Source organism: Panthera leo, chromosome B4 (assembly GCF_018350215.1).
Source record: "Panthera leo isolate Ple1 chromosome B4, P.leo_Ple1_pat1.1, whole genome shotgun sequence".
NCBI lineage: Eukaryota > Metazoa > Chordata > Mammalia > Carnivora > Felidae > Panthera > Panthera leo.
Genome location: NC_056685.1, coordinates 35,726,689 through 35,747,440, shown reverse-complemented (window position 1 = coordinate 35,747,440; position 20,752 = coordinate 35,726,689). Strand labels below are relative to the sequence as shown.

Here is a 20,752-nt window from a genome sequence, read left to right as displayed (position 1 = left end):
TTGGAAATTGCCAATTTTTGAAGCCTAAGGTTGGCAGCTTCAGTAAGATTCCAAGAGAGCAAGAAGACTAGAATGAGGTGAGGCAATAAATTCTCATCCAAACTTAGTTCCTGGGATGAAATTACAGAACTGTTTAGAAGAAAAGAAGAATTAGCATAACTGTGTTCCTAAAACTCCATGTGTGCAAATCCAGATTTATAAATAGTTCAGAATGACTACTCAATTAGTAAAATGACTGTTGTATATGTAATATATATAATTATAATATATAATACACGTATTATGGTTCCTTTAACTAACAGTGGCATACTTAAAAGCCTTTGGGCACCTGACAAGCAGGATGAGTTTGTGAAGCAGCCAGGAGAGATGCAATAGAAAACAGCAGGGATTTGGGGAGATGAGGAGGGCTGTGTACCTCTCACCCACTCACCGAGGCAGTCATATTCCCCAAATTTAAAAATATTGTGTTGGCCAAAGAGATTTTGTTGTCTGCCAGTTGGTGATCCTGCTTTTTTAAACAGTAAGATTGCCCCAGGTCTTTTTACAATACACTTCAGTTTGCAAAAAAAGGAACACGTTTACTTAACAGCACAAGATACATTTTTATTCTCATTAGCCTGTGGCATAGAGAGGTCATCACCCCGCCCAGGATGGGGATCCAGAATTCTATTTCTTTGCTTCTTTCACTATCCAAGCCAGGAAATTTGCAGAAGTGGGTGGCAATTTCCCAGGAAATTTTTTTTCCCCATAGGACCAGACCCAGTGAAAATAGGTTACTTTGAAGAAAGATGAGTGCATCCAGACAGCTTTCGCCTCAACTCCCTAAGTCTCTTGAAACAAAGTCCACACCCATGGCTGCCATGCTTCTTGAACAATTTCCTGTACCACACCGATCTGTGGCTATACCTTTTCTGCCTTCTTTGCTAGAGAATCTTTTGAAATTATTCAGGATTTAGGAGAAGGAAAAATTCCTTTCTTATCTTCTGTGCAGACTAAGACTTCTGATGAGGTTTTGCTTGGTCCCCAGGGAAATGACTGATTTCCTCTGCCCACCCCCACCCCCCCAACTGTAACAGATGAGGAAGAGTCAGCTGGGATGGGCCACATCTGGGAACCACACAGGGCCTGAAGTCTCTGGGATTTGCTCTGCCTGGGGTGTGGGGTTATTCTCGCCCGGTAGGAGAGGCCACTTTCACACTTCTCCAGACACTAGGAACTGGAGACTCAGGAATCATTTTTCTCTGAAACATCAAGAACTAGATTTTAGTGTGGAGGCCTCAGGATCTATTTCTGTGTCCTTGTCATCCTGTGCTGTGATTGCATCCGTTTTGCTCCATATTTCCCACATTGTGGGAAATTTCTCATCGAGAATGGCAAACACAGTTTTGAGGACGGGCAGTTTTGCATTTTTCTTGAGGGCTAGAATTAAAATCTCATCGAGCTCCTGCCCCCTTCTAATCCCCTTCATCCCCCGTCCCCAGGGCATTATTTCTCCTGCAAATGAGAGAAACAAAACACACACACTATTTGGGAGATGAGCAATATGTTGGTAGCTGGGATACCTGCTCCAAAAAAATATATTTTTTTAAATGTCTTATTTATTTTTGAGACAGAGAGAGACAGAGCATGAGCAGACAAGGGGCAGAGAGAGAGGGAGACACAGAATCAGAAGCAGGCTCCAAGCTCTGAGCTGTCAGCACAGGGCCCGATGCGGGGCTGGAACTCACAAACTGTGAGATCATGACCTGAGCCGAAGTCAGACGCTTAACTGACTGAGCCACCCAGGCGCCCCCCAAAAAATATTTTTTAATTTTCATCTCTACCAAGCCTCAGGGAAGTAGATCACACAAAAGAATGCTCTGACTTGGGGCTGAGAGGATTCATTGAGAAAAGCCTGGAAGGAAGAACTAGAGACACCTAGAGAGAGAGAGAGAGAGACCCTTGGGAGAAATAATTAAGGCTGGTGGGGGGGGGGGAAGGCTATGTTAATTGAGCTGAGAAGAAAGATGAGAACCTGGGGATTCTTTTGAGAGGTTGCAGGATTGTCTGATCCAGTCTTGGGTACATAATTGCATTCATCTTTCGTCACTACTTTAAAAATATATTTTTGGGGGGCGCCTGGTGGCTCAGTCAGTTAAGAATCTGACTTCGGCTCAGGTCACCATCTCACAGTTTGTGAGTTTGAACGAGCGCGTCGGGCTCTGTGCTGACAGCGTACCTACATGAGACTCTCTTTCTCTCTCTCTGCCCCTCCCCCGATCACTTGTGCTCTCTGTCTCTCTCAAAATAAATAAATAAAAAAAAATCCATATAAGAGAAACAGCTAGCTATAGGACTAAATGGTAAATATTGGAAGAAAAAGTAAAAGGGGAGGAGACAGCGCTGGTTTTGCCAGAAGGTGATTTTGCCAGATCTGCATTTCCTGGAGTGAGAAGAGAAGAAACAAAATGCTGAACCAGCCCCTGGCATGGTCATGGCAGCTGCTGTTACATGTATAGTTAATCCAGGCCTTGTACTCCGTGTACAGTACCCATGTGGTTTGCACTGAACCTGCCCTCAGTTATCCCAGGTGCTTGTCTCTGTGCCTGAATTGTTGAACATGCATTTAAGGCGGAGGTTTCTCTTTGACTATGAGGACCCTCTTTTAAGCTCCCCACCAAAAGGTCATGTGCCCCATGAGACTATAGTTGTATTTTCCACTAAGAAAATACATAAAGATCCCCTCGTTAGGTATTAATGAGATTTTTTTCTCATTTTATTTTATTATTTTTAAAAACTACCCTTTAGGTCCAACATGGGGCTTGAACTCCTGACCTCCAGATCAAGGGTCACATGCTCTGCCAACTGAGCCAGCAAGGCACCCGATTTTTTGTTATCTTAAAATATTTTTTGTTGTATAACATAACCTATACAGAACAGTGCACGGAGCGTATACCCACAACTTAATAAGTTGTTATAAAGGGAACTGCCATGTACCCATTACCCAGGTTGAGAAATAGAACATTGTTGGTGCTCCAGAAATTAATTCTCTTATGTCCTCTTCTCCTCACAATTCCCTTTCCACCCTTGAGGAAACCATTCTCTTGATGACAGTTACCATAATTGTTTCCCTGCTTTTCTCTCTGGCTTAGCCACCCATGTATGGGTCCCTAAACAATATAGTTTCGCTGTAAATGGAATCATAGTTTATATATCCTTTTGTTATATATCCTTTTGCTTCTTCTCAACATGATGTTTGTAAGATTCATGCATGCTGTTGCATGGAACTGTAGTTCATTCATTTTCATCACTGCCTAATATTTCATCGTGTTAATATATCACAATTAATTGGTCCATCCATTGTTGATGGATATGTGTGTTGCTTCCAGTATGAAACTGCTAATAGCACAGCTATTCTTGACATGGGTCCTGGTGTGCACGTGGGCAGATGTCTCCAGGAAAATGGAATTGCTGCCTCATCAGGAACACTTTTTTTGGTTTGTTTTTTTTAGAAGGTTTATTTATTTTCGAGAGAGAGAGAGAAAAAGAGTGTGAGTGGGGAAGGGGCAGAGAGAGAGGGAGACACAGAATCCGAAGCAGGCTCCAGGCTCTCTGAACTGTCAGCACAGAGCCCGACACGGGGCTTGAACCCACAAATCATGAGATCATAACCTGAGCCGAAGTTGGACACTTAACCAACTGAGCCACCTAGGAGCCCCAGGAACACTTTTTTAAAATAGTAACTGAGGAGCCTGGGTGGCTCAGTTGGTTAAGTGTCCAACTCTTGATTTCGGCTCAGGTCATGATCTCACGGTTTGTGAGTTCGAGCCCCACATTGGGCTCTCTGCTGTCAGTATGGAGCCACTTTGGGTCCTCTGTCCCCCTCTCTCTCTGCCCCTCCTTCCCTTTCTCTCTCTCCCAAAAATAAATGAACGTTTTTTAAAAAATGTAACAGCTTTATTTACCATACAGTTCACTTGTATAAAGTATACAATTGAGTGTTTTATAATATATTCCTGGAGTTGTGCAACCATTACCACAATCATCAGTAATACTTAAAAAATTTTTTTTGTTTATTTATTTATTTTGAGAGAGCACGAGCAGGGGAGGGGCAAAGAGGGAGGGAGGGAGAGAGACGCTCTATGTGGCCAGTGCAGAGCCTGACATGGGGCTGGAACTCATGAAACTGTGAGATCATGACCTGAGAAAAAAATCAAGAGTCGGATGGATGCTCAACAGACTGAGCCACCCAGGATCCTCCATCAGTAACACTTCTAAATGAATTAGTATTTGATTAATTACAAGGGTCTACATACATGTAGACCATTGCAGTAGAAGTAGGTGGACATATTTATTCATTCCAGAGGTAATGCTTGGTTTGCGTATGTTCTGTGGTTCTGTGCCTCCCCCCCCCCCCCCCCCCCCCCCGCGGTAAGGAACCACTGCTTTAAGGAACTGACAGGTAGAAATTTGTCATTAAAATAGATACATGTTCCTTGAAAGATTTGCTGCGTTAATTCCATAGTACTACAGACTGCTTTAGGGCAGTGGTTCTCAAATTTTGTTGTCCATCAGAATCACCTGGAGGTGCCTGGGTGGCTCAGTTAAGACTCTTGATCTCAGCTCAGGTCTTGTTCTCAGGATGGAGAGTTTTCAAGCCCTGCACTGGACTCCATGCTGAGTGTGAAGCCTACTTAAAAAAATTGCTTGGAAGGCCTGTTTAAACAGATTGCTAGGCACCACCCTCAGAGTTTCAGATTCAATAGGTCTGGGTGGGGCTTGAGAATTTGTGTATCTAATCAGTTTCCAACTGATACTGATACTGTTAGTCTGGGGACCATACTTCTGGTAGCTGGCTATTACCTTGGAAATTAGAGGACTGGGGGCAGAAGGAATTCATTCCATTATTAAATAGATAAGAATTAGGAAAAAGATACTTACCAATTGTTGAAGGGAAAGGAGGCAATTCACAGGTCCTTGTAGTAGCTCAGAGTCTGACAGCAGGAAAGAGAGGAGGAAATATGTGCTGTAAATACTATGGAGACACAGTCAAGAGAACTTGACAATTGGTTTGGCCTGGAGGGTAAAGGACAGGGAGGAGTCAAAACAGGCAGCAAGATTCTAAGCCTGGATCCAGGGAGAGAATTGGTAGAGAACTAGCAAGATGGAGCAAGATCATGAAAGAAGAGGAGAAGAGGGTGGTCGATCAGTATCTCAACTTCTGCGCTTCTTGACTCTCTGGGAGGATTTCCCCAACCATCAATTCACTGTCAAGAGGTGACTGATTATTGCCTTCAGGTCCCATTCTTGCAGGGTGAAACCGGAAGCCAGAGATCAGGAAAATTTTCCTGGGCCGTTGATAATGAATGCCTAGTGGGAATTCAGTAACAGTGTTCAGAGGGACTACATAAATTTAACGAATAAGAATGATTCTGAGAACACTGGAAATCATTGAAGCCCTTCTTTCTTTTTTTAAAAAATGTTTTGTTGTTTTTTGTTTTTTTTGTTTTTTTTATTGTGAGAGAGAGAGAGCACCAGCAGGGGAGGGCAGAAAGAGAGAGAGAATCCCAAGCAGGCTCCGTGCTGTCAGCAAAGAGCCCGACACAGAGCTCAAACCCATGAACTATGAGGTCGTGACCTGAGCCTAGATCAAAGTCAGATGCTTAACCAGCTGAGCCACACGGGAGCCCCTGAAGTCCTTATTTATTGCAGTACCTCTCCTACCTTTCTCAAAGCACCTTGAAATTTTCTGTCCCCAATTAAGGGGATAGATACGTCAGTAGAAACGGCTTTTTTGTGGGCTGGGCCATATGGAAGCCAAAAGGGCTCCTTTGTCTCCATGAGAGGCTGGCCTTGATGGCCTGCCTTCTATTTTCGTGGGAGCCAAAGAGGGCTTTTCTTGTTGTTCAGTTGGCAAAGACTTACTGAGCACCTTCCAGTTACCCTTGGGTACGCTCCTAACCACCGGGGAGAAAATGGTGAACAAGACCGTTGGAAAGAAACAAAATACAAATAAACGGGTAGCGTGCCAAATTATGCCACCTTATAGTAAATGCTGTGACAAAAACATGGAAGAAGCTAGGGAGAGGATGATGGAGGTGGAGCCATTCTCTGGATATGACGGGCAGGGAAAGTTTCTTTGAAGGTGTGACCTCAGGACAAAGGAGCCTGATCTGCACAGAGAGAAGGGAACAATTCCCAGAAGTCAGCAAGGCACAGAGGGGAGAGACAGCATGAGGGGTGGGTAAGGAAGTATATATAGCAGTTTGCAGTTTCTGGAGCACAAAGTGAAAAACAAAATAGGATGGAAAGGTTGACAAGGGTCAGATTTTTGCAAAGCCTTGCATAATGTGGTGAGGAGTTTTGATTTCATCCTTTAGGAGGTGGGGAACCTTTGAAGGGTTGTAAGCAGGGGAGTCACATGGTCAAATATGAGTTTTGAAAGGAGCTTCTCGGTAGCTATAGTCATTGAAAGGTAATGCAATTTTATGCTGTCAAATAGACATAGTCCCTTAGCTTCTCTGCTATGAGGCATCTAAAACTTCTTTCCATGCTCTCTCCGAACTTTACATTTCTTCACATAACCACTCTGCTCCTCACCTCTGTCAGGGTTTCCCATGAGCACCTCACATCATGCCGTCTTTCCTGACGTTTATCTCTTGGTTTGTCTTTTCCCACCCAACATATACATAAATTCCAGCTCTCTAAAAACTATTTTTCTGTTTTATTTTATTTTATTTAAAAAAATTTCTTTTAACGTTTACTCATTTTTGAGAGACAGAGACAGAGTGTGAGTGGGGGAGGGGCAGAGAGAGACAGAGAGAGAGAGAGAGAGAAAGAGAGACACAGAATCTGAAGCAGGCTCCAGGCTTTGAGCTGTCAGTGCAGAGCCCAACGCCGGGCTTGAACTCAAGAACCATGAGATCATGAAGCTGAAGTCAGATGCTGAGCTGACTGAGCCACCCAGGCGCCTCTATTTTTCTATTTTAGTATCTCCAACTTTAAACAGCCAGACCTATTCACAATCCAGATATCATTTTGGATGAAGAGAAGTCTGGATTCCCCCCAAACACAGTTTGTGTGTGTGTGAGTGTGTGTGTGTGTGTGTGCGTGTGTGCGTGCGCGCACTTATACTAGTAACTTTGCAATCAGCCTTTTTTTTGATAAACATTGCTTTTTGTGCTACTTCCTATATATCAGGATGTTGTGATCTGACAGTCATACTGTTCACAGCCCCAGTAGCAGGACAATGGTGGAAAGAACAAAAACAAAGCGGAGAGGTGTTATGTTCCAGTGACAGGGGAACTACCAAGCATGGGATATATTTGCCTGTGTTTGGGGAGAAGTAGAAAGATCTGGATTCCAAGCCAGGGTCTAGCCTTCACTTGCTGTATGAGCAAGTTTCTTAACCTCTTCATACCTTAGTTTCCCTATACTCAAAGTGAGGATAATAATGGCATATACCACATAGAATTTTAGTGAAGAATAAATGGGAGAATTGGATGTAAAATGTTTGGCTCAGTGCATGTAGGAAGTGTCAGTAAGTGTTCGCTCATATTTAGTATTGTCACCGGCTATCAACCAAGAGCCTTTTTTTTATTGTCTAGTAAAACTATACCAGCCACAATGGGGGCATACAGGAAAGTAGGGGAGGTGAGTTCTGACCTTCAGGGAGCTTTGGATCTACTGGAAGAAATATGCACAGTTCCAAGACAGCCTGTGTGGGATGGGGTGCTGCAGACTAGTTCCCTGTCTTCACAGGTGCCGAGGAAGTCCCAAATCAATGGAAAGGTTTTCATGGCATGGGATTAATCAAAGACAGCTTTGTGGAGGAAGTGAATCTTGAGCACGGACTTGGAAGTATTGCTGTAGATGAGAAAGCATCCCTGGGAAGAGGATCAGTAGGAGGGCTTGAGAGAAAAGAGGGCTTATTCTAGGAGCAGAGGGAGACTGGAAAAGATATCCCATAGCAGGAATTTCAGGAGAAGGATGAAATATAAAATGATGCCAGGCTGGGAAGTTTAGAATGATTGAAGACCTGGGAACCACCGTAGGTCCTCAAATGGGAATATTAAGATGCACAATTAGTATTTTAGGATTAGTATTTTAACGTGGGTTATGTGGGAGCCATGGGTTAGACTACAGAGAACTGGTCTGTGTAAGGAGGGTGAGCACTTACCTGAAAACAGGGAAAGGAAATATGTGAACCAAGTGCCTTTTAGGAGGTGCTTGTCAAGTGTTTTGAGATCCATAAAGAATCTTTCTCTACAGGGGCACCTGGGTGGCTCAGTTGGTTAATGGTCTGACTCTTGATTTCAGCTCAGATCATAATCTCACAGTTTGTGGGATAGAGCCCTGCATCAGGCTCTGCGCTTGACAGAGTCTGCTTGCAATCCTCTGTCTTCCCCTCTGTCAAAATAAATAAATAAACATTAAAAAAAAAGAATCTCTCTCTACAGTGGTAAAAGCAGCCACGGGAGAGGAGAAGGGTCTATCACTCCTGTCCCTTCCCTCCCCCACCCCTGCACCGCCATGGAGATCATCCAATAACTGGCAGATACCTGGACATGAGTGCAGCCAGAAGGTCACAAAAGGAGGCAATCCCTTCCCAAAGACTGTTAAGAGGGTCTCTCTTGTTATGTCAGGAATGTTAACAACATTGGAAATGTATTTTTTAATGTTTATTATTAATTTTTTTAGAGAGAGACAGAGAGTAATTGATAGTGATAAAGAGAGAGATAGAGACAGAGTGCAAGTGGGGGAGGGGCAGACAGAGAGGGGGACACAGAATCCAAAGTAGGCTCCAGGATCCGAGCTGTCAGCACAGAGCCCCATGCGAGGCTCAAGCTCACGAACCGAACTGTGAGATCATGACCTGAGCTGACGTCAGATGCTTAACTGACTGAGCCACCCAGGCGCCCTATAAATGTATTTTTTATGTAGAGTCCACACTCTAGCTTGGACTCACAGCCCCAACATCAAGAGTCCCAGGTTCTACCTAGTGACCCCAGCCAGGTACCCTGCAAATGTATTTTGTAATTACACATTCCATAGCTCCTCCTTGGGTCACACAGAAAGAATTAGCCAGTGGCAACCAGGAAAAGGCTCCCATGGAAGCTGTTGGTTATTTTGGGGTAGGTTTCTAGGTGTGAGGTGCCTGTCTGGGGCAAGAGGGCAGGTGTGGGATGTGACACCATTTCATGTGCGACTCCTGTATGTCACTTGAGTCCTCAGGCTCTGGGGCAGGTCAGTCCTGAACACCCGGTGGTGGTGGCTTTTGTGAACAGTTCATGACCATGTCAAGCCCTTGCCGACTGGGTGGGGTTCTCATGGTTTCAGCCCTTGCCGACTGCTCTGAGGTGTGTGTGGAAGCACAGAGGTGTCCCTTTCAGGACAGCCTGGCTGGGGTCAGCCCCACTTGCCCACGTCTCTCTCCTTGGTCTCCTATCTCTGGACTAACTGCATGTGGCCACTTAAAGGAATGTAAATTGGTGACTGAGTCCACCCAGCAAAAGGAAGAGGACCTGGAGCCCTGTATTCAAATATGCACCCCTCTGGTTGGGTAAAGGTGGGCATCACATCTCAGTAAGGGACCTCAGACATGGCACAGCAGGGTCTGAGATGTGCAGCAGCGTCTCCCCCCCCCCCACCCCCCGCCACCTGCCTGTCCCCACAGCAGTTTGAAGAGAGGTGGGCTGGGCAGACATTGCAGAGTAGGGCTTTCCTTAGATTCCATAAAGGACCCTAAATAATGTAAGCCATCACCCCTTACTATTCTTGATCCTTGTCCCCTAACACATCGGGTGTTCACTTGTTCCCTGCCATATCCCTGGCACTTAGAGCTGTAGCTGGCACATACTAGGCCCCCTGTGTGCCTCTGATTAATGACTTTAATGAATGAATGAATAACTGACTGAAGAAGTAGGGCAGAGCAGATGTCTGACCAGCTCCTTCTGGCCCTCTGGAAGCATCTCTCCCATCCCCGAACCTCTACTACTGAAGGACAGAGACCCTGGATTCTCTCGTGCTTAACTTTGTTGTTTGACATGACATTCACCTCTCCTAGGAAGGGGAGCTGCTTTGGTTCTCTGAGGAGATCTGTAGTTATGACAAAAGGCAGCACAAGGAATTCCCTTCCCTGTCTTTTCAGTATTTACTAGCTCTTTCTTCCTATGCAGAGGACAGCATCCCTTGGTTGAGTCCTGCTGTAAAACTCACCAATGACCCACAAACCGAGCTTTCAATGTGTCTCACTCATTAAGACCAAACCATGAGTCCCCGCTCAACTTCCTTCCACCCCAGTGGGATTGAGGCAGAAGTTTCTATGCTGCCCATGCTGATGAAACCAATCCCCAATCTTCTCTCTTCTCCTCCTAGCTCCGCACAAGGAAAGCAAAGAATGTAAGTGAGGGCAGAGTGGCCCTGGGGTTTTGTGACCATGCAGAGGGCAGCTCACGTCTGCCTGCATCCTGAGTGACAGCATCCTGGGGGGAGGGCGTTGGGGTTCAGTTTCAGGTGTCATGTATCTGGAAGACAGAGAAAGAAGTCCCCACATGTGCTACCATCTTTTTTCTTTTCTTTTTCAAGTTTGTAACATATATTTTTTTAATGAGCTGAGAGTTTGATGGAGAGCGCAGGGTGGTAGGAACAGCTGTCAGCAGTGAGTCCTATCTCAGTCCATGTCTGAGTCCGGTCTCAGCTCTTGTTTGCGAGGGGCGGGATTAGAAGCTATTGGGAAGTTTGGCCTTAGCTGGCCTGTCACTGGGGAGTCAAAGCCACAGTGACCATTAGCAGACACTGACTCCTGTCCTTGGCTCAGAAACAGTACCCACCCCCCCCATGGCCTCAGTTGAACCTAGGATTTGAAGAACCAGAAAGATTTCAAAGGAGCTTGAAGAAAAGGTGTGACAGAAGTGAGAGACGCTGGTATGAGGGGGGCATCCCTGGGGATAAGAAGTGTCACCCGTGGGGAGACACAACTGAGCACTCTGGCAGTGGAAATATATGAGGATGTTTGTGGGGCAGGCGGGAGCAGGGGCTTTGCAGGAGGCAGGGCGGTGGGAGGGCGGGGGTGGGGGAGGGAGGAGGACCACAGGGAATGGGGGCAGCTCTGACTCCTCAGTCCCCAAGAAGGACTGGTAGGTGGAGTTGAGGATGTTTGCACAAGGAAACTCTTTGAAGCTCTTCTCTGGTCCTCCCCACTCTGGACCTGGTTCCCTCCCCTCCATAAAGCCATTAGCTTCTGGTGCCAGCCCTATCTCTGCTCCATCTCTCTTGGTTCCAATCGTTGCATTCACAGACCTCCTGCCCTGAGGGAGGGGGAGGATTTATGGGGGGTAGAGGGGAGAGGGGGAGGGGGCATCCTTTAGAGGAGGAGAGGTCTGTTAGGAAAGTAGGGTGTGGGGAGCTGTTAGTCAGCCGGGCTAGAGGCCGGATCATTTCCGAGCTGGCTCTGCATGACAAAGGGGAAAGGAGCAAGTTTCTTCTTTGATCTGCCCCCTGCCGGCCCCACACACCTGCCTGTTGGTGCTCCCGCCCCAGCTGAGATCTCAAGAAGGAAAACCAAAAGGGGGTGGGGACCAGGCTGTGGCCCAGCTTCCCTGGATCCTGCTCAGGCCACCTTCCTCTCTTGGTGGCCCCAGGACAAAAATATCTCCTAGGCTGATGACCCGAAGCACCTGCCGCCCCCTCCCGGAGAGCCTGGAGACCCAGGGCTGCGGGAGCAGTGCGGTGAGATGAGGCGGGGGCGGCGTGGAGCGTGCGCGCCAGTGTGTGTTTGCGCGTGTAGAGTCGGAGGTGTTAAGGGGTCCTGGGAAGAAGACTCATTGGGGATGTGGGGTCACGCCCTGGATGGAAGCTAAGGGAGAAACGAGATGGGGGTGGGGGGTGAATGGGAGGGGGTGTGTTTTTATAGACTTACTCCAGGATCCAGAAGCAACGATTTTTCGTATGTTTCCAAGGGCTGGAGGAAAGGTGTTCTTTCGCGGATACAGGCACAGGCGTCAGTTACAAAAAAATATGGCAAAGATGTGGGAAGCTCTTGAGCTACTAGGGAAGGGGTCATTGCTTCTGGAAGATGCGTCCTGGGCACAGACATTTGAGGCAAAAGTTGCAGACCAAAGCTGGCTGTGCCCCACTGTTGCTGTCTGTGCTCCTGGCTGCCCTTCCAGGGCCACAGCGCACAGGAGGGGAAAGAGGCCACCCAGGAAGACGCCGCCTCATCCGCAGGGGCTTTAGGGGCACACGGCTGGCTGTGGCTTTCACATTTCTCAGAGAAGTTGTCTTGAGAAGGTGCAAAATCCTCGCCCTTCTGTCTGCTATATTCCTGGTAATGGGAACGTGGGAATACTGGAATGTGGAAACTTTCTTGGAGTGAGAAGAGTACAGATGGGAGGGAAGACACCTATTTGGCTATAGGTAAATCCAACTCACCAATTGTTCTCAGCCCGCGAAGGAGAGCCTCTGACTGCAGTGAGACATAGAGAGAGGAGGCGATGGGTACCCTGGTTTCTTTGGATGTTGGGGAACGGCAGGTGTCTGCTGCAGCAACCAAAGCATCCTCTTCATGGTGCACGGAGCACCATTTTTGGAATGACTTGTTTTCATTTCTCTTTTCTAGTTTCTCAGCTCATTGTTTCCTTTGGAATTAGGTCCTGAGTAGGGTTCCCACAGTTTGGGGTAAGAGACATGGAGGCTCCTATGGTGAGCAGAGTAGCAGTAAGAAATGGAGGTTGGAAAGAGGCTGAATTTCTTTGGGGGAGGTGGGGGGGAGAGCAGAACTTGACATTAGACCCACCCAGAGCTCATCCTTTGTGCTTCCCTCCTCCTCTCCCCTGGTCCTGCCTCATCTGCTCCATTTCCACATTGATTCTCTCTCTGTTCTGCTTTCTCCAGGGAGCCCCATTTCAGAAGCCGACTGCCCCCGGGGTCTTCCCAGGGCACTGGGGAGGGCCGAGGCCGAGGCCGACCATGCCCAGTCTGCTGCTGCTCGCCGCTGCACTGCTGTCCAGCTGGGCTCAGCTTCCGGCCGAAGCCAGCTCCTGGTGGTGAGTGAGAGGGGCTGAAGTCCTTCTCTACAACCTACGCCTCCTTTGGTAATTAAATGTGGAGAAGGGTCACCGTGTGTTGTGATCATTCCTTTATTCGTAGGAATCCTGAGGACTGCTTTTATCCCAGGAAAACTAGGACAGCTTTTTCTCTCACAGGCCCCCAGAGGTAAAGGTTCACCAAGAATAAAGGATTAGTTCATCTGGTGTTTTCCTCTGATCCTGTCTGCATTCCCCTTTTCCTGGACCTTCCTCCGTCCTCATGGGTTGTTAGAAATAGCTCTTGTGTTGCTCTTGGATCAATAAGGATATTGATTTTTTTTTTCTGGTGGGGGCAAGGAGAATAGAATTCCTATTTTAGAAGTCTGATGACCAGATGAGAAATTGAGAGATATGCAGGACTGTGCGTGGCTTTCTTTTGTGTTTTGAAGACTAATGTCATTGCCAAGTCAACATGGAAATGGCAGGCACACCCCACCTATTTTGCATGGTCTGCACTCCACCCCCCCCCCCCGCCCCACTCACATTTTTATTCCGATGGCAAATTTAACTGAACACTTTACTATATCTGGTAGAGGATGGAGCCAAAGGGAGAGCCCGTGAACTGATAGAGTGGGTTGGGGGATTTGTGGGTGGGATATGGAAGCGAAAACATTTAGACTATGTTGTGATGTATGAAAATTGGCTTCTGTTTTCGAGGCATAAGGGGAGTTCTATTTCAAGGAGTTTTTCACTTTCCATCACATATCCTGCACTTGGGCTAAAGTGAACAAGTCGTCCCTACCCCTTGAACAAGTCACGTGCTCTCCTGTTGAGGTTTGGCCATTTCTGTCCTCTGCTTGGAATCAATGTCCTCTGCCCTCTCTGTCACCTTCTCTGCCTGTCCCCCGCCCTCCCCCTTTTAAGACCCGGTTCACACCATCGCCTTGTAAAAGCTTCTCTCCAGCTGTAAGAGCTCTTTCTCTATCTGATCACTGTGGATGCAGAAGTTCAAGTCTGCCTTTGGCATTTGACATCTCATGCGTCATCTGTGGCCGTGCCTCAGTTTTCCTCCGTTGCCCTTTGAAGGCAGGTGCTCTGTTTTACCTACCAATTTTTCTTCCCAAGCCCTTAGTACAGGGCCTTGTACACAGAAAGAAAGTGTGTGATAAATGTGTTGAATGAATGACTTAATGCTGCACATGGCATATACTCACTCCTTGGCCTTTTTTCCGCTTTCTGGATCTCTGCTGTAGGTCATTAGCTGTGAACCCGGTGCAGAGACCCGAGGTGTTTATCATCGGTGCCCAGCCCGTGTGCAGCCAGCTTCCCGGGCTGTCCCCTGGCCAGAGAAAGCTGTGCCAACTGTACCAGGAGCACATGGCCTACATAGGGGAGGGAGCCAAGACAGGCATCAAGGAATGCCAGTACCAGTTCCGGCAGAGGCGTTGGAACTGCAGCATCGTGGACAACACGTCTGTCTTCGGGAGAGTCATGCAGATAGGTAAGAGGCCTCCCAGACACCGCCTGGCTAAAGGAACTGGGCTCACCCGGCCTGGGTGCAAGTACCTCGGGACTGGCGCGGAGAGCCCTCACAAGTGTCCAGTTCTCTCGAGGCTTGGAAGCAGTGTGCAAGGCGACGGGGAAGCATTCAGGAAGCAGAGTTTTGGATGATGTGTGGGTGGCACAGCTCAGTGCTCAGCTGGTGCTCCGCTGCTGGCCTCATCCTGTTTGGGACAACCAAACTTCCTCACTCGAGAAAGGTGGCAGAACAGCCGAGCTGAGTTAGAGTGGATTAGCAAGACTGCCTGCCGCCACTGCCCTTCACCCCAGCACAGGGCAGCTCCCGTGCTCCTGCTCTGGTGGCAGCATTGGGTAGAAAACCAAAAAAGCCTGTATGACTTTTGCCTCTTCCACTTGGACCCTGAGAGAGATAGAAACTTTGAGCCAAATTGCTGATAGCTATCATTAACCTGACCCAGATCCAGTCCTGGCTTTTTCATTCCAAAGGGGATGTGTGTGAAAGTGGGGGAAGGGGACAGACCCAGAAGAAAGAGGAGAGGCCACCACCTCTTCCTGGATTCCTGTCCTTTCCCCTCTCCCACTTGGACCCTCTGGCTGCCCTATTGCTTGGATGGAGGTGTGATCTGGGGTCTAATTGTTTTAGGTCCTTTTGAAATGCAATCCTCCTCTCCCTGGCAAGAAATTGAGAAATCCGGCCCTATTCTACTGGGTCTGATCCCCAGGGCCATAAAAGGAAGGTGTTAGAGCACTGTATTCTTCTGTCTGCTATTCTCCCAAAAAAGTTTCTCCTCCAAGGATGGCATTCCGGAATTACCTGAGGCTGAGTTTTCCCCAAAGAATGCTTTTAGCAGCAAGCAGGGTGTTTGGAAGACCTCTCCTTCCTGACCCTTTTCCCTATCTCCCCTGCCCCATATTGACAAGCGAGGACCAGGGGAAAGTATGCTCTGAACCTTGCTGTTCTCTTCCTTCCTTCAGTATTCACTCAAGGGCCATACAAGGAATTCTCATGTGTTCCTGCAACAGTCTTATCAGGCAGTTTTCCTAAAAAAGAATGGACTTGGGTTAAGTGAGAATTGTTTGTAGTTTATTGATTCTTCTAAATACACTCGGTATATGGTGAAGTCTTAGCAGCACTGCCTGCTCTGGGTTCTGGGGGAGGAAAGTAGGAGACCCAGGTATAGAGAGAGGCATCCACTAATCACTGTAAGGGAACTCCTGTTTGTTTGGGACCTCATGTGTGCCTGACATTGGCTAGATCCTTTTCATGTGTAATTTTGTTTGAGTGAAGGCCAAGAATTGAGCTTTACTTCAGGAAAGAATCCAGATTTGATTGGGGGAATGACCTATGAAAGCAGATCTTACCATTGTCTCTGTACGCTATTCTGTTACAAATGGAACCCTCCGCTTGACTTCTTTCCACAGTTTCTTTTTGTAGCTTCCCTGCAGACAGACTTATACTACCCAGGAAGTTATCCTCCAGTCATCCCTTTGGGCCCAGGGTGGCTCCTAGTGAGTCTTCTGTCTGCTATCTTGTGTTACAACTTCCAAGAAAGTCCTGCCTTTTTTGAAGCTGCTGCAAGACTCCACCAGCAGAGGGCAGCAGAGTAGCTTGGAGGGAGCTACTGACACTGCCCCCAGCCTTGGTCAGGGGAACATGGGGGCACCTTCCTGGCAGTGGGTGTGGAGCAGAGACAGAGAGCATGGAACTGTCCTGCTGTCTCCTAGGGGATAGATGGCAGGTATCTCCAGCAGTTCCATGGCTGCTGGTTTCTTAGACTTTTTACTTGAGATGGTTTGAGTTTCCACTCTGAGTTGTTCCACATATAGAGAAACTCCCCACCTTGCTCGTCCATTCTGAAGCCCTGCATCATGTCTTGTTTTCTGGGAATGGCACTATGGTCTGTACTAACCAGGCCTGTCGGAGGACCCAAATGCTCCCCCTGAATGCAGAGCCACCCACACTCAGTACCTAATGATGCCCCCAACCAAAAGAGGCAGAGTAATTGCAAGGACAGCTAATCCACCTGAGGACAGACTGGGATCTGAAACCATCAGGACAGACCAGGACCATCAGAGCACATAGTGGCTGCAGTATTATGCTCAGTTGCAGGTACGTTATTTTGAAAGGCAGTTCTGGGAGGAGTGATTTGGCTCTGAAAAGCATGTTTCCTAAAAAACCGAGGAAGAGATCAGACGTGTAGCCTGGAAAAGAGAAAACATAAAAGGCGTATCAGTTGTTTTCAAATGCTGAAAGGCTGTCAAATGGAAAGGGATTAGACAGTGTAGCTCCAGTGGGTGGAAGTTATAGGGAGGCATTTTTCAACTTACTGTAAGAAAGAATATTCTGGTGAGTAGAGTCATTAATAGATGATGGGATGGGATGGGTTGCCTTGAAAATCCAGCCTGCTTCCCTGAAAAATGCATGAAAGGAAGACTCACGGTGGGTGGGTTGTCATTGGGCTGCAGATCAGAGGCTCCTTCCTGTCCCAGAAGGCCCAGTCAGGGGCTTGAGGCTCCATTTTAGCAAGACTTCTTAGACATGGCTCCCTCAAAGAGGGGCCTAGGCCCTCCTCCCTAAAGGCCTTTTGGTCACCCTAGCATCCTGGTTGCTCATTCTCATAGTCTGACTACCCTAGATTAGATAAAGCTCCAGTGGTTTCAGCACTGACTACATGTCGAGCTTGATGGCTGAATCATGAGAGTGACTTCCTGCATCACCTGGGTTTTTCTTGCGTGGCTCCTAGTCCACATCTGACCAGAAGCTGACCCCTGGTTACTTGAGAAACACTGACTTGCCCAGTCTGGTCTGGTTGCAAGCTTCACCGTGTCCTGCCCAGAAAATTGAGAAGTAGGGCAAAGTTGAGAGATCACTCTAGACCTATTGATGAATGCAGGCCACTTCCCTGTCCACCTGCCAAGACAGGATTATGGGATGTCTGCTTCTGACCACAAGACTCAAGAGAGGAGGAAATGGAGAACAGAAGATTCTGCCTAGTTTAATCCCTGAGATCAAGATTGGATCTCAGATTCCTGCTAAAACCTAGCCCTTTTCTTCCATACCTGAGTTTTTATGAGTGGTATTTATTATGACAGCCTTACTGAAACAGAATTCGCATGCTTTATAATCACCATTTTAAAGAGTACATACAGGTTGGTGTATATTCAGAGGATTGTGCAACCATCGCCACTGTCCAATTCCAGAACATTTTTGTAACCCTATGAAAAAACCTGCATACCTGTTAGTAATCACTCTCCCTCCCTCCCCTTCTGCTGAAACCCTAGGCCATCACAAATCTTCTGTCTCTATGAATTTTCTTATTATGGACATTTCATATAAATGAGATCATACACTATGTGGTTTTTTTGTATCTGGTTCAGTACAGATGCCAAATGCTAGGGGCACCTGGCTGGCTCAGTTGGTGGAGCATGTGACTTTTGATCTCGGGGTTGTGGGTTCCAGCCCTATGTTGGGTGTAGAGATTACTGAAAAATAAAATCTTTTAAAAAATGTTAAGTGATTCACTCAGTATAATGATTCAAGGTTCATCCACATTGTAGCTTGTACCAGCACTCGATTACTTTGTATGGCTAAATAATAATTCCACCGCTTGGATAATGCCACCTTGAGTTTACCCATTCATCCACTGATGGACAATATGAGCTCTTTCCATTTTTTTGTCTATGATGAATAACGCTTCAGTGAACATGCAGGTATAAGTTTTTGTGTGAGTGTATTTTTATTTATCCTGGATATATCTTAAGAGTGGAATTGCTAGGTCATATGGTGATTCTGTGTTTAACCTTGTGAGGAGCTGCCAGACTGTTTTCCAAAGCTTAAGGTTCCCACTAGGACTACATGAGCATTCCAGCTTCCTCATATCCTCACCAACTTGTTACTAGTGCCTTTTTTTTTTAAAGCTTTTATTTTTTTTTAAGTCATCTCTACACCCCCTGTGGGGCTTGAACTTACAGTCCCGAGATCAGGAGTCTCATGCTGTACTCACTGAGGCAGCCAGGCACCTTACTATTGCTTTTTTGATTATAGCCATCCTCGTGAGTGCACAGTGGTATCTCACTGTGATTTTGATTTGCATTTCCCTAGTGGCTGAATATTATTTTTTCATAACATTTTTTATTGAAGTGGAATATAACAGGAGTTTTTTGTGTTTTTGTTTTGTTTTGTTAATCTCAGTAAGATCTCTTTTTAAGTTTATTTATTTATTTATTTTGGGGGTGGGGAGTGTGCATGCAAGTGAGGGAGGAGCAGAGAGAGAATGAGAGAGGGAGAATCCCAAGCAGGCTCCATGCTCAGTGCACAGCCCATGCTGAGCCTGATGTGGGGCTCGGTCCCACAACCCTGGGATCATGACCTGAGCCGAAATCAAGTTGGACGCTCAACCGACTGAGCCACCCAGGCGCTCCTACATCATATGAGTTTTTAAGTGGTTAGAGGAATACAGTTCAGATTTTCTACTGGGAGTGATTTGGATATTTGGAGAGACCATGCTGAGGGTCCTATAGATGTGGTTTCCCAGTGCTCATGAGTTGGGAGGCAGTGTGGACCCCATAGAAGACAGAGGGAAACAGCTTGGATGATCCTGGACATTGTAATTCGGGTTCACTTCTACTCCTGGTCTTTGCCACTATCTAGCTAGATAATGGCAGCAATAAAAAAGGCAGATGCATGGCCCATAGAGTGGTGAGAACTTGGCATCTGTGAGGGAGAGGTTTGTGCTAGGATACAGTCTTACTATTGGTCCCATGATTGCTACTCTGTCTCATCTTCCTCCCACAGGTTCTATAAACTCCTTAATGCCCACTGTCCCCTCCAGTTAGGTCTGCGTCCTAGGAATCTGCTGGCTATGTACCCTTCCCTGGAATGGATGTTAGTGCGGGCCAAGGCTGGAGGGGTTCATTCTACTGTGTGTGTTCACAGGGCAGAGGAGGCAAATTTATGCTCATTATCAGGAGAAGTTTCTGACCATTAGAGCCATGGAAAGTGAAAGGTGCTTCTCCTGACATCATTTCCCCTGGAGTATTAAGGCCCAGGCGATGGTTTTGGGTCCAGGAGAGACAGAAGGAAGGAAGGGGCCTCCCCAGAGAGCTGGCATCCTTCACCACCTCTCTTGCCTTCTCTTGCAGGGAGCCGGGAGACGGCCTTCACCTACGCAGTGAGCGCGGCAGGCGTGGTGAACGCCATCAGCCGAGCTTGCCGCGAGGGTGAGCTCTCCACGTGTGGCTGCAGCCGGACAGCGCGGCCCAAGGACCTTCCCCGGGACTGGCTGTGGGGCGGCTGCGGGGACAATGTGGAATATGGCTACCGCTTTGCTAAGGAGTTCGTGGATGCCCGCGAGCGGGAGAAGAACTTTGCCAAAGGGTCGGAGGAGCAGGGCCGAGTACTCATGAACCTGCAGAACAATGAGGCGGGTCGGAGGGTAAGCTGGAGCTCTCCCACCTCCACACATACCGTGGGGTCCCTGGCTCGTTCCTGGGCTGAGCCAGGAACAGTGGCTTGGCTGTGAAAAAGGGGGTAGGTCTGACCATGGTGATTCTTACCTACCGTGGCTGACCTGGATTCCTGCATTAATGCCCCATTCCATTTCACAAGGCTCTGTTTCCCAACGGGCACATGCAGGTGTAATTTTTATAAACCTCATTTATTTTTTCACAGGACATCTGTCCCTATGGGACTTAGGAGGCATCAGGATTCCAGGCATACAGAGTAGAGTTCTTGTCTGCCCTTCCTTTGTAACGTGAGCAGATAGGATGGTGGGAAGTTTAGGCCATTTGACCTAGCCAAGGGTTTATGATTTGTTGGAGGCTCAGGTAAAAGCAGAGCTGACTTTTAAGAGCTGCCACCATGCGTGTCCAGAAGCCCAATCCAAAAGCACATGCAAGTGCTAACATCAAACACAGTTCTGTGCATGAGTGGAAGCAGGATGGGTAACCACCTTCTCAAGGCTGTGTCACCAATGTGATGCGAGATGTGACTGTTGGGTGAGCCTCCGTTTCAGTGGAAACTATAATGTGGGGTTTGAGGTGAGCGTGGTTTATTGCACATGCAGAGCATACCTGGGCAATGGCTCTAGCTTTCCTTTGTGGTGTGCTGAGGAGCACGGGCCTTCTCTGCCTGCCCCTCGCTCATGAAGGCCTCACCGCTGAGCACATGCTCTGCCTCCCCTTCCCTTTGCTGCTCCCGACATGATCTGTCTCTGCTGCAGGAA

General features: G+C 47.4%; 1 protein-coding gene across 1 annotated transcript in view; it reads left to right on the top strand.

Moving 5' to 3' along the window:
- WNT5B (Wnt family member 5B) overlaps window positions 1–20,752 on the top strand; it is a 104,908-nt gene that overhangs the window by 78,635 nt on the left and 5,521 nt on the right. The window contains exons 2-4 of the mRNA XM_042945436.1: window positions 12,874–13,025; window positions 14,261–14,508; window positions 19,671–19,963. Of these exons, the coding sequence (XP_042801370.1) occupies window positions 12,874–13,025; window positions 14,261–14,508; window positions 19,671–19,963 (693 nt within the window). The remainder of the gene's footprint in view (window positions 1–12,873; window positions 13,026–14,260; window positions 14,509–19,670; window positions 19,964–20,752) is intronic.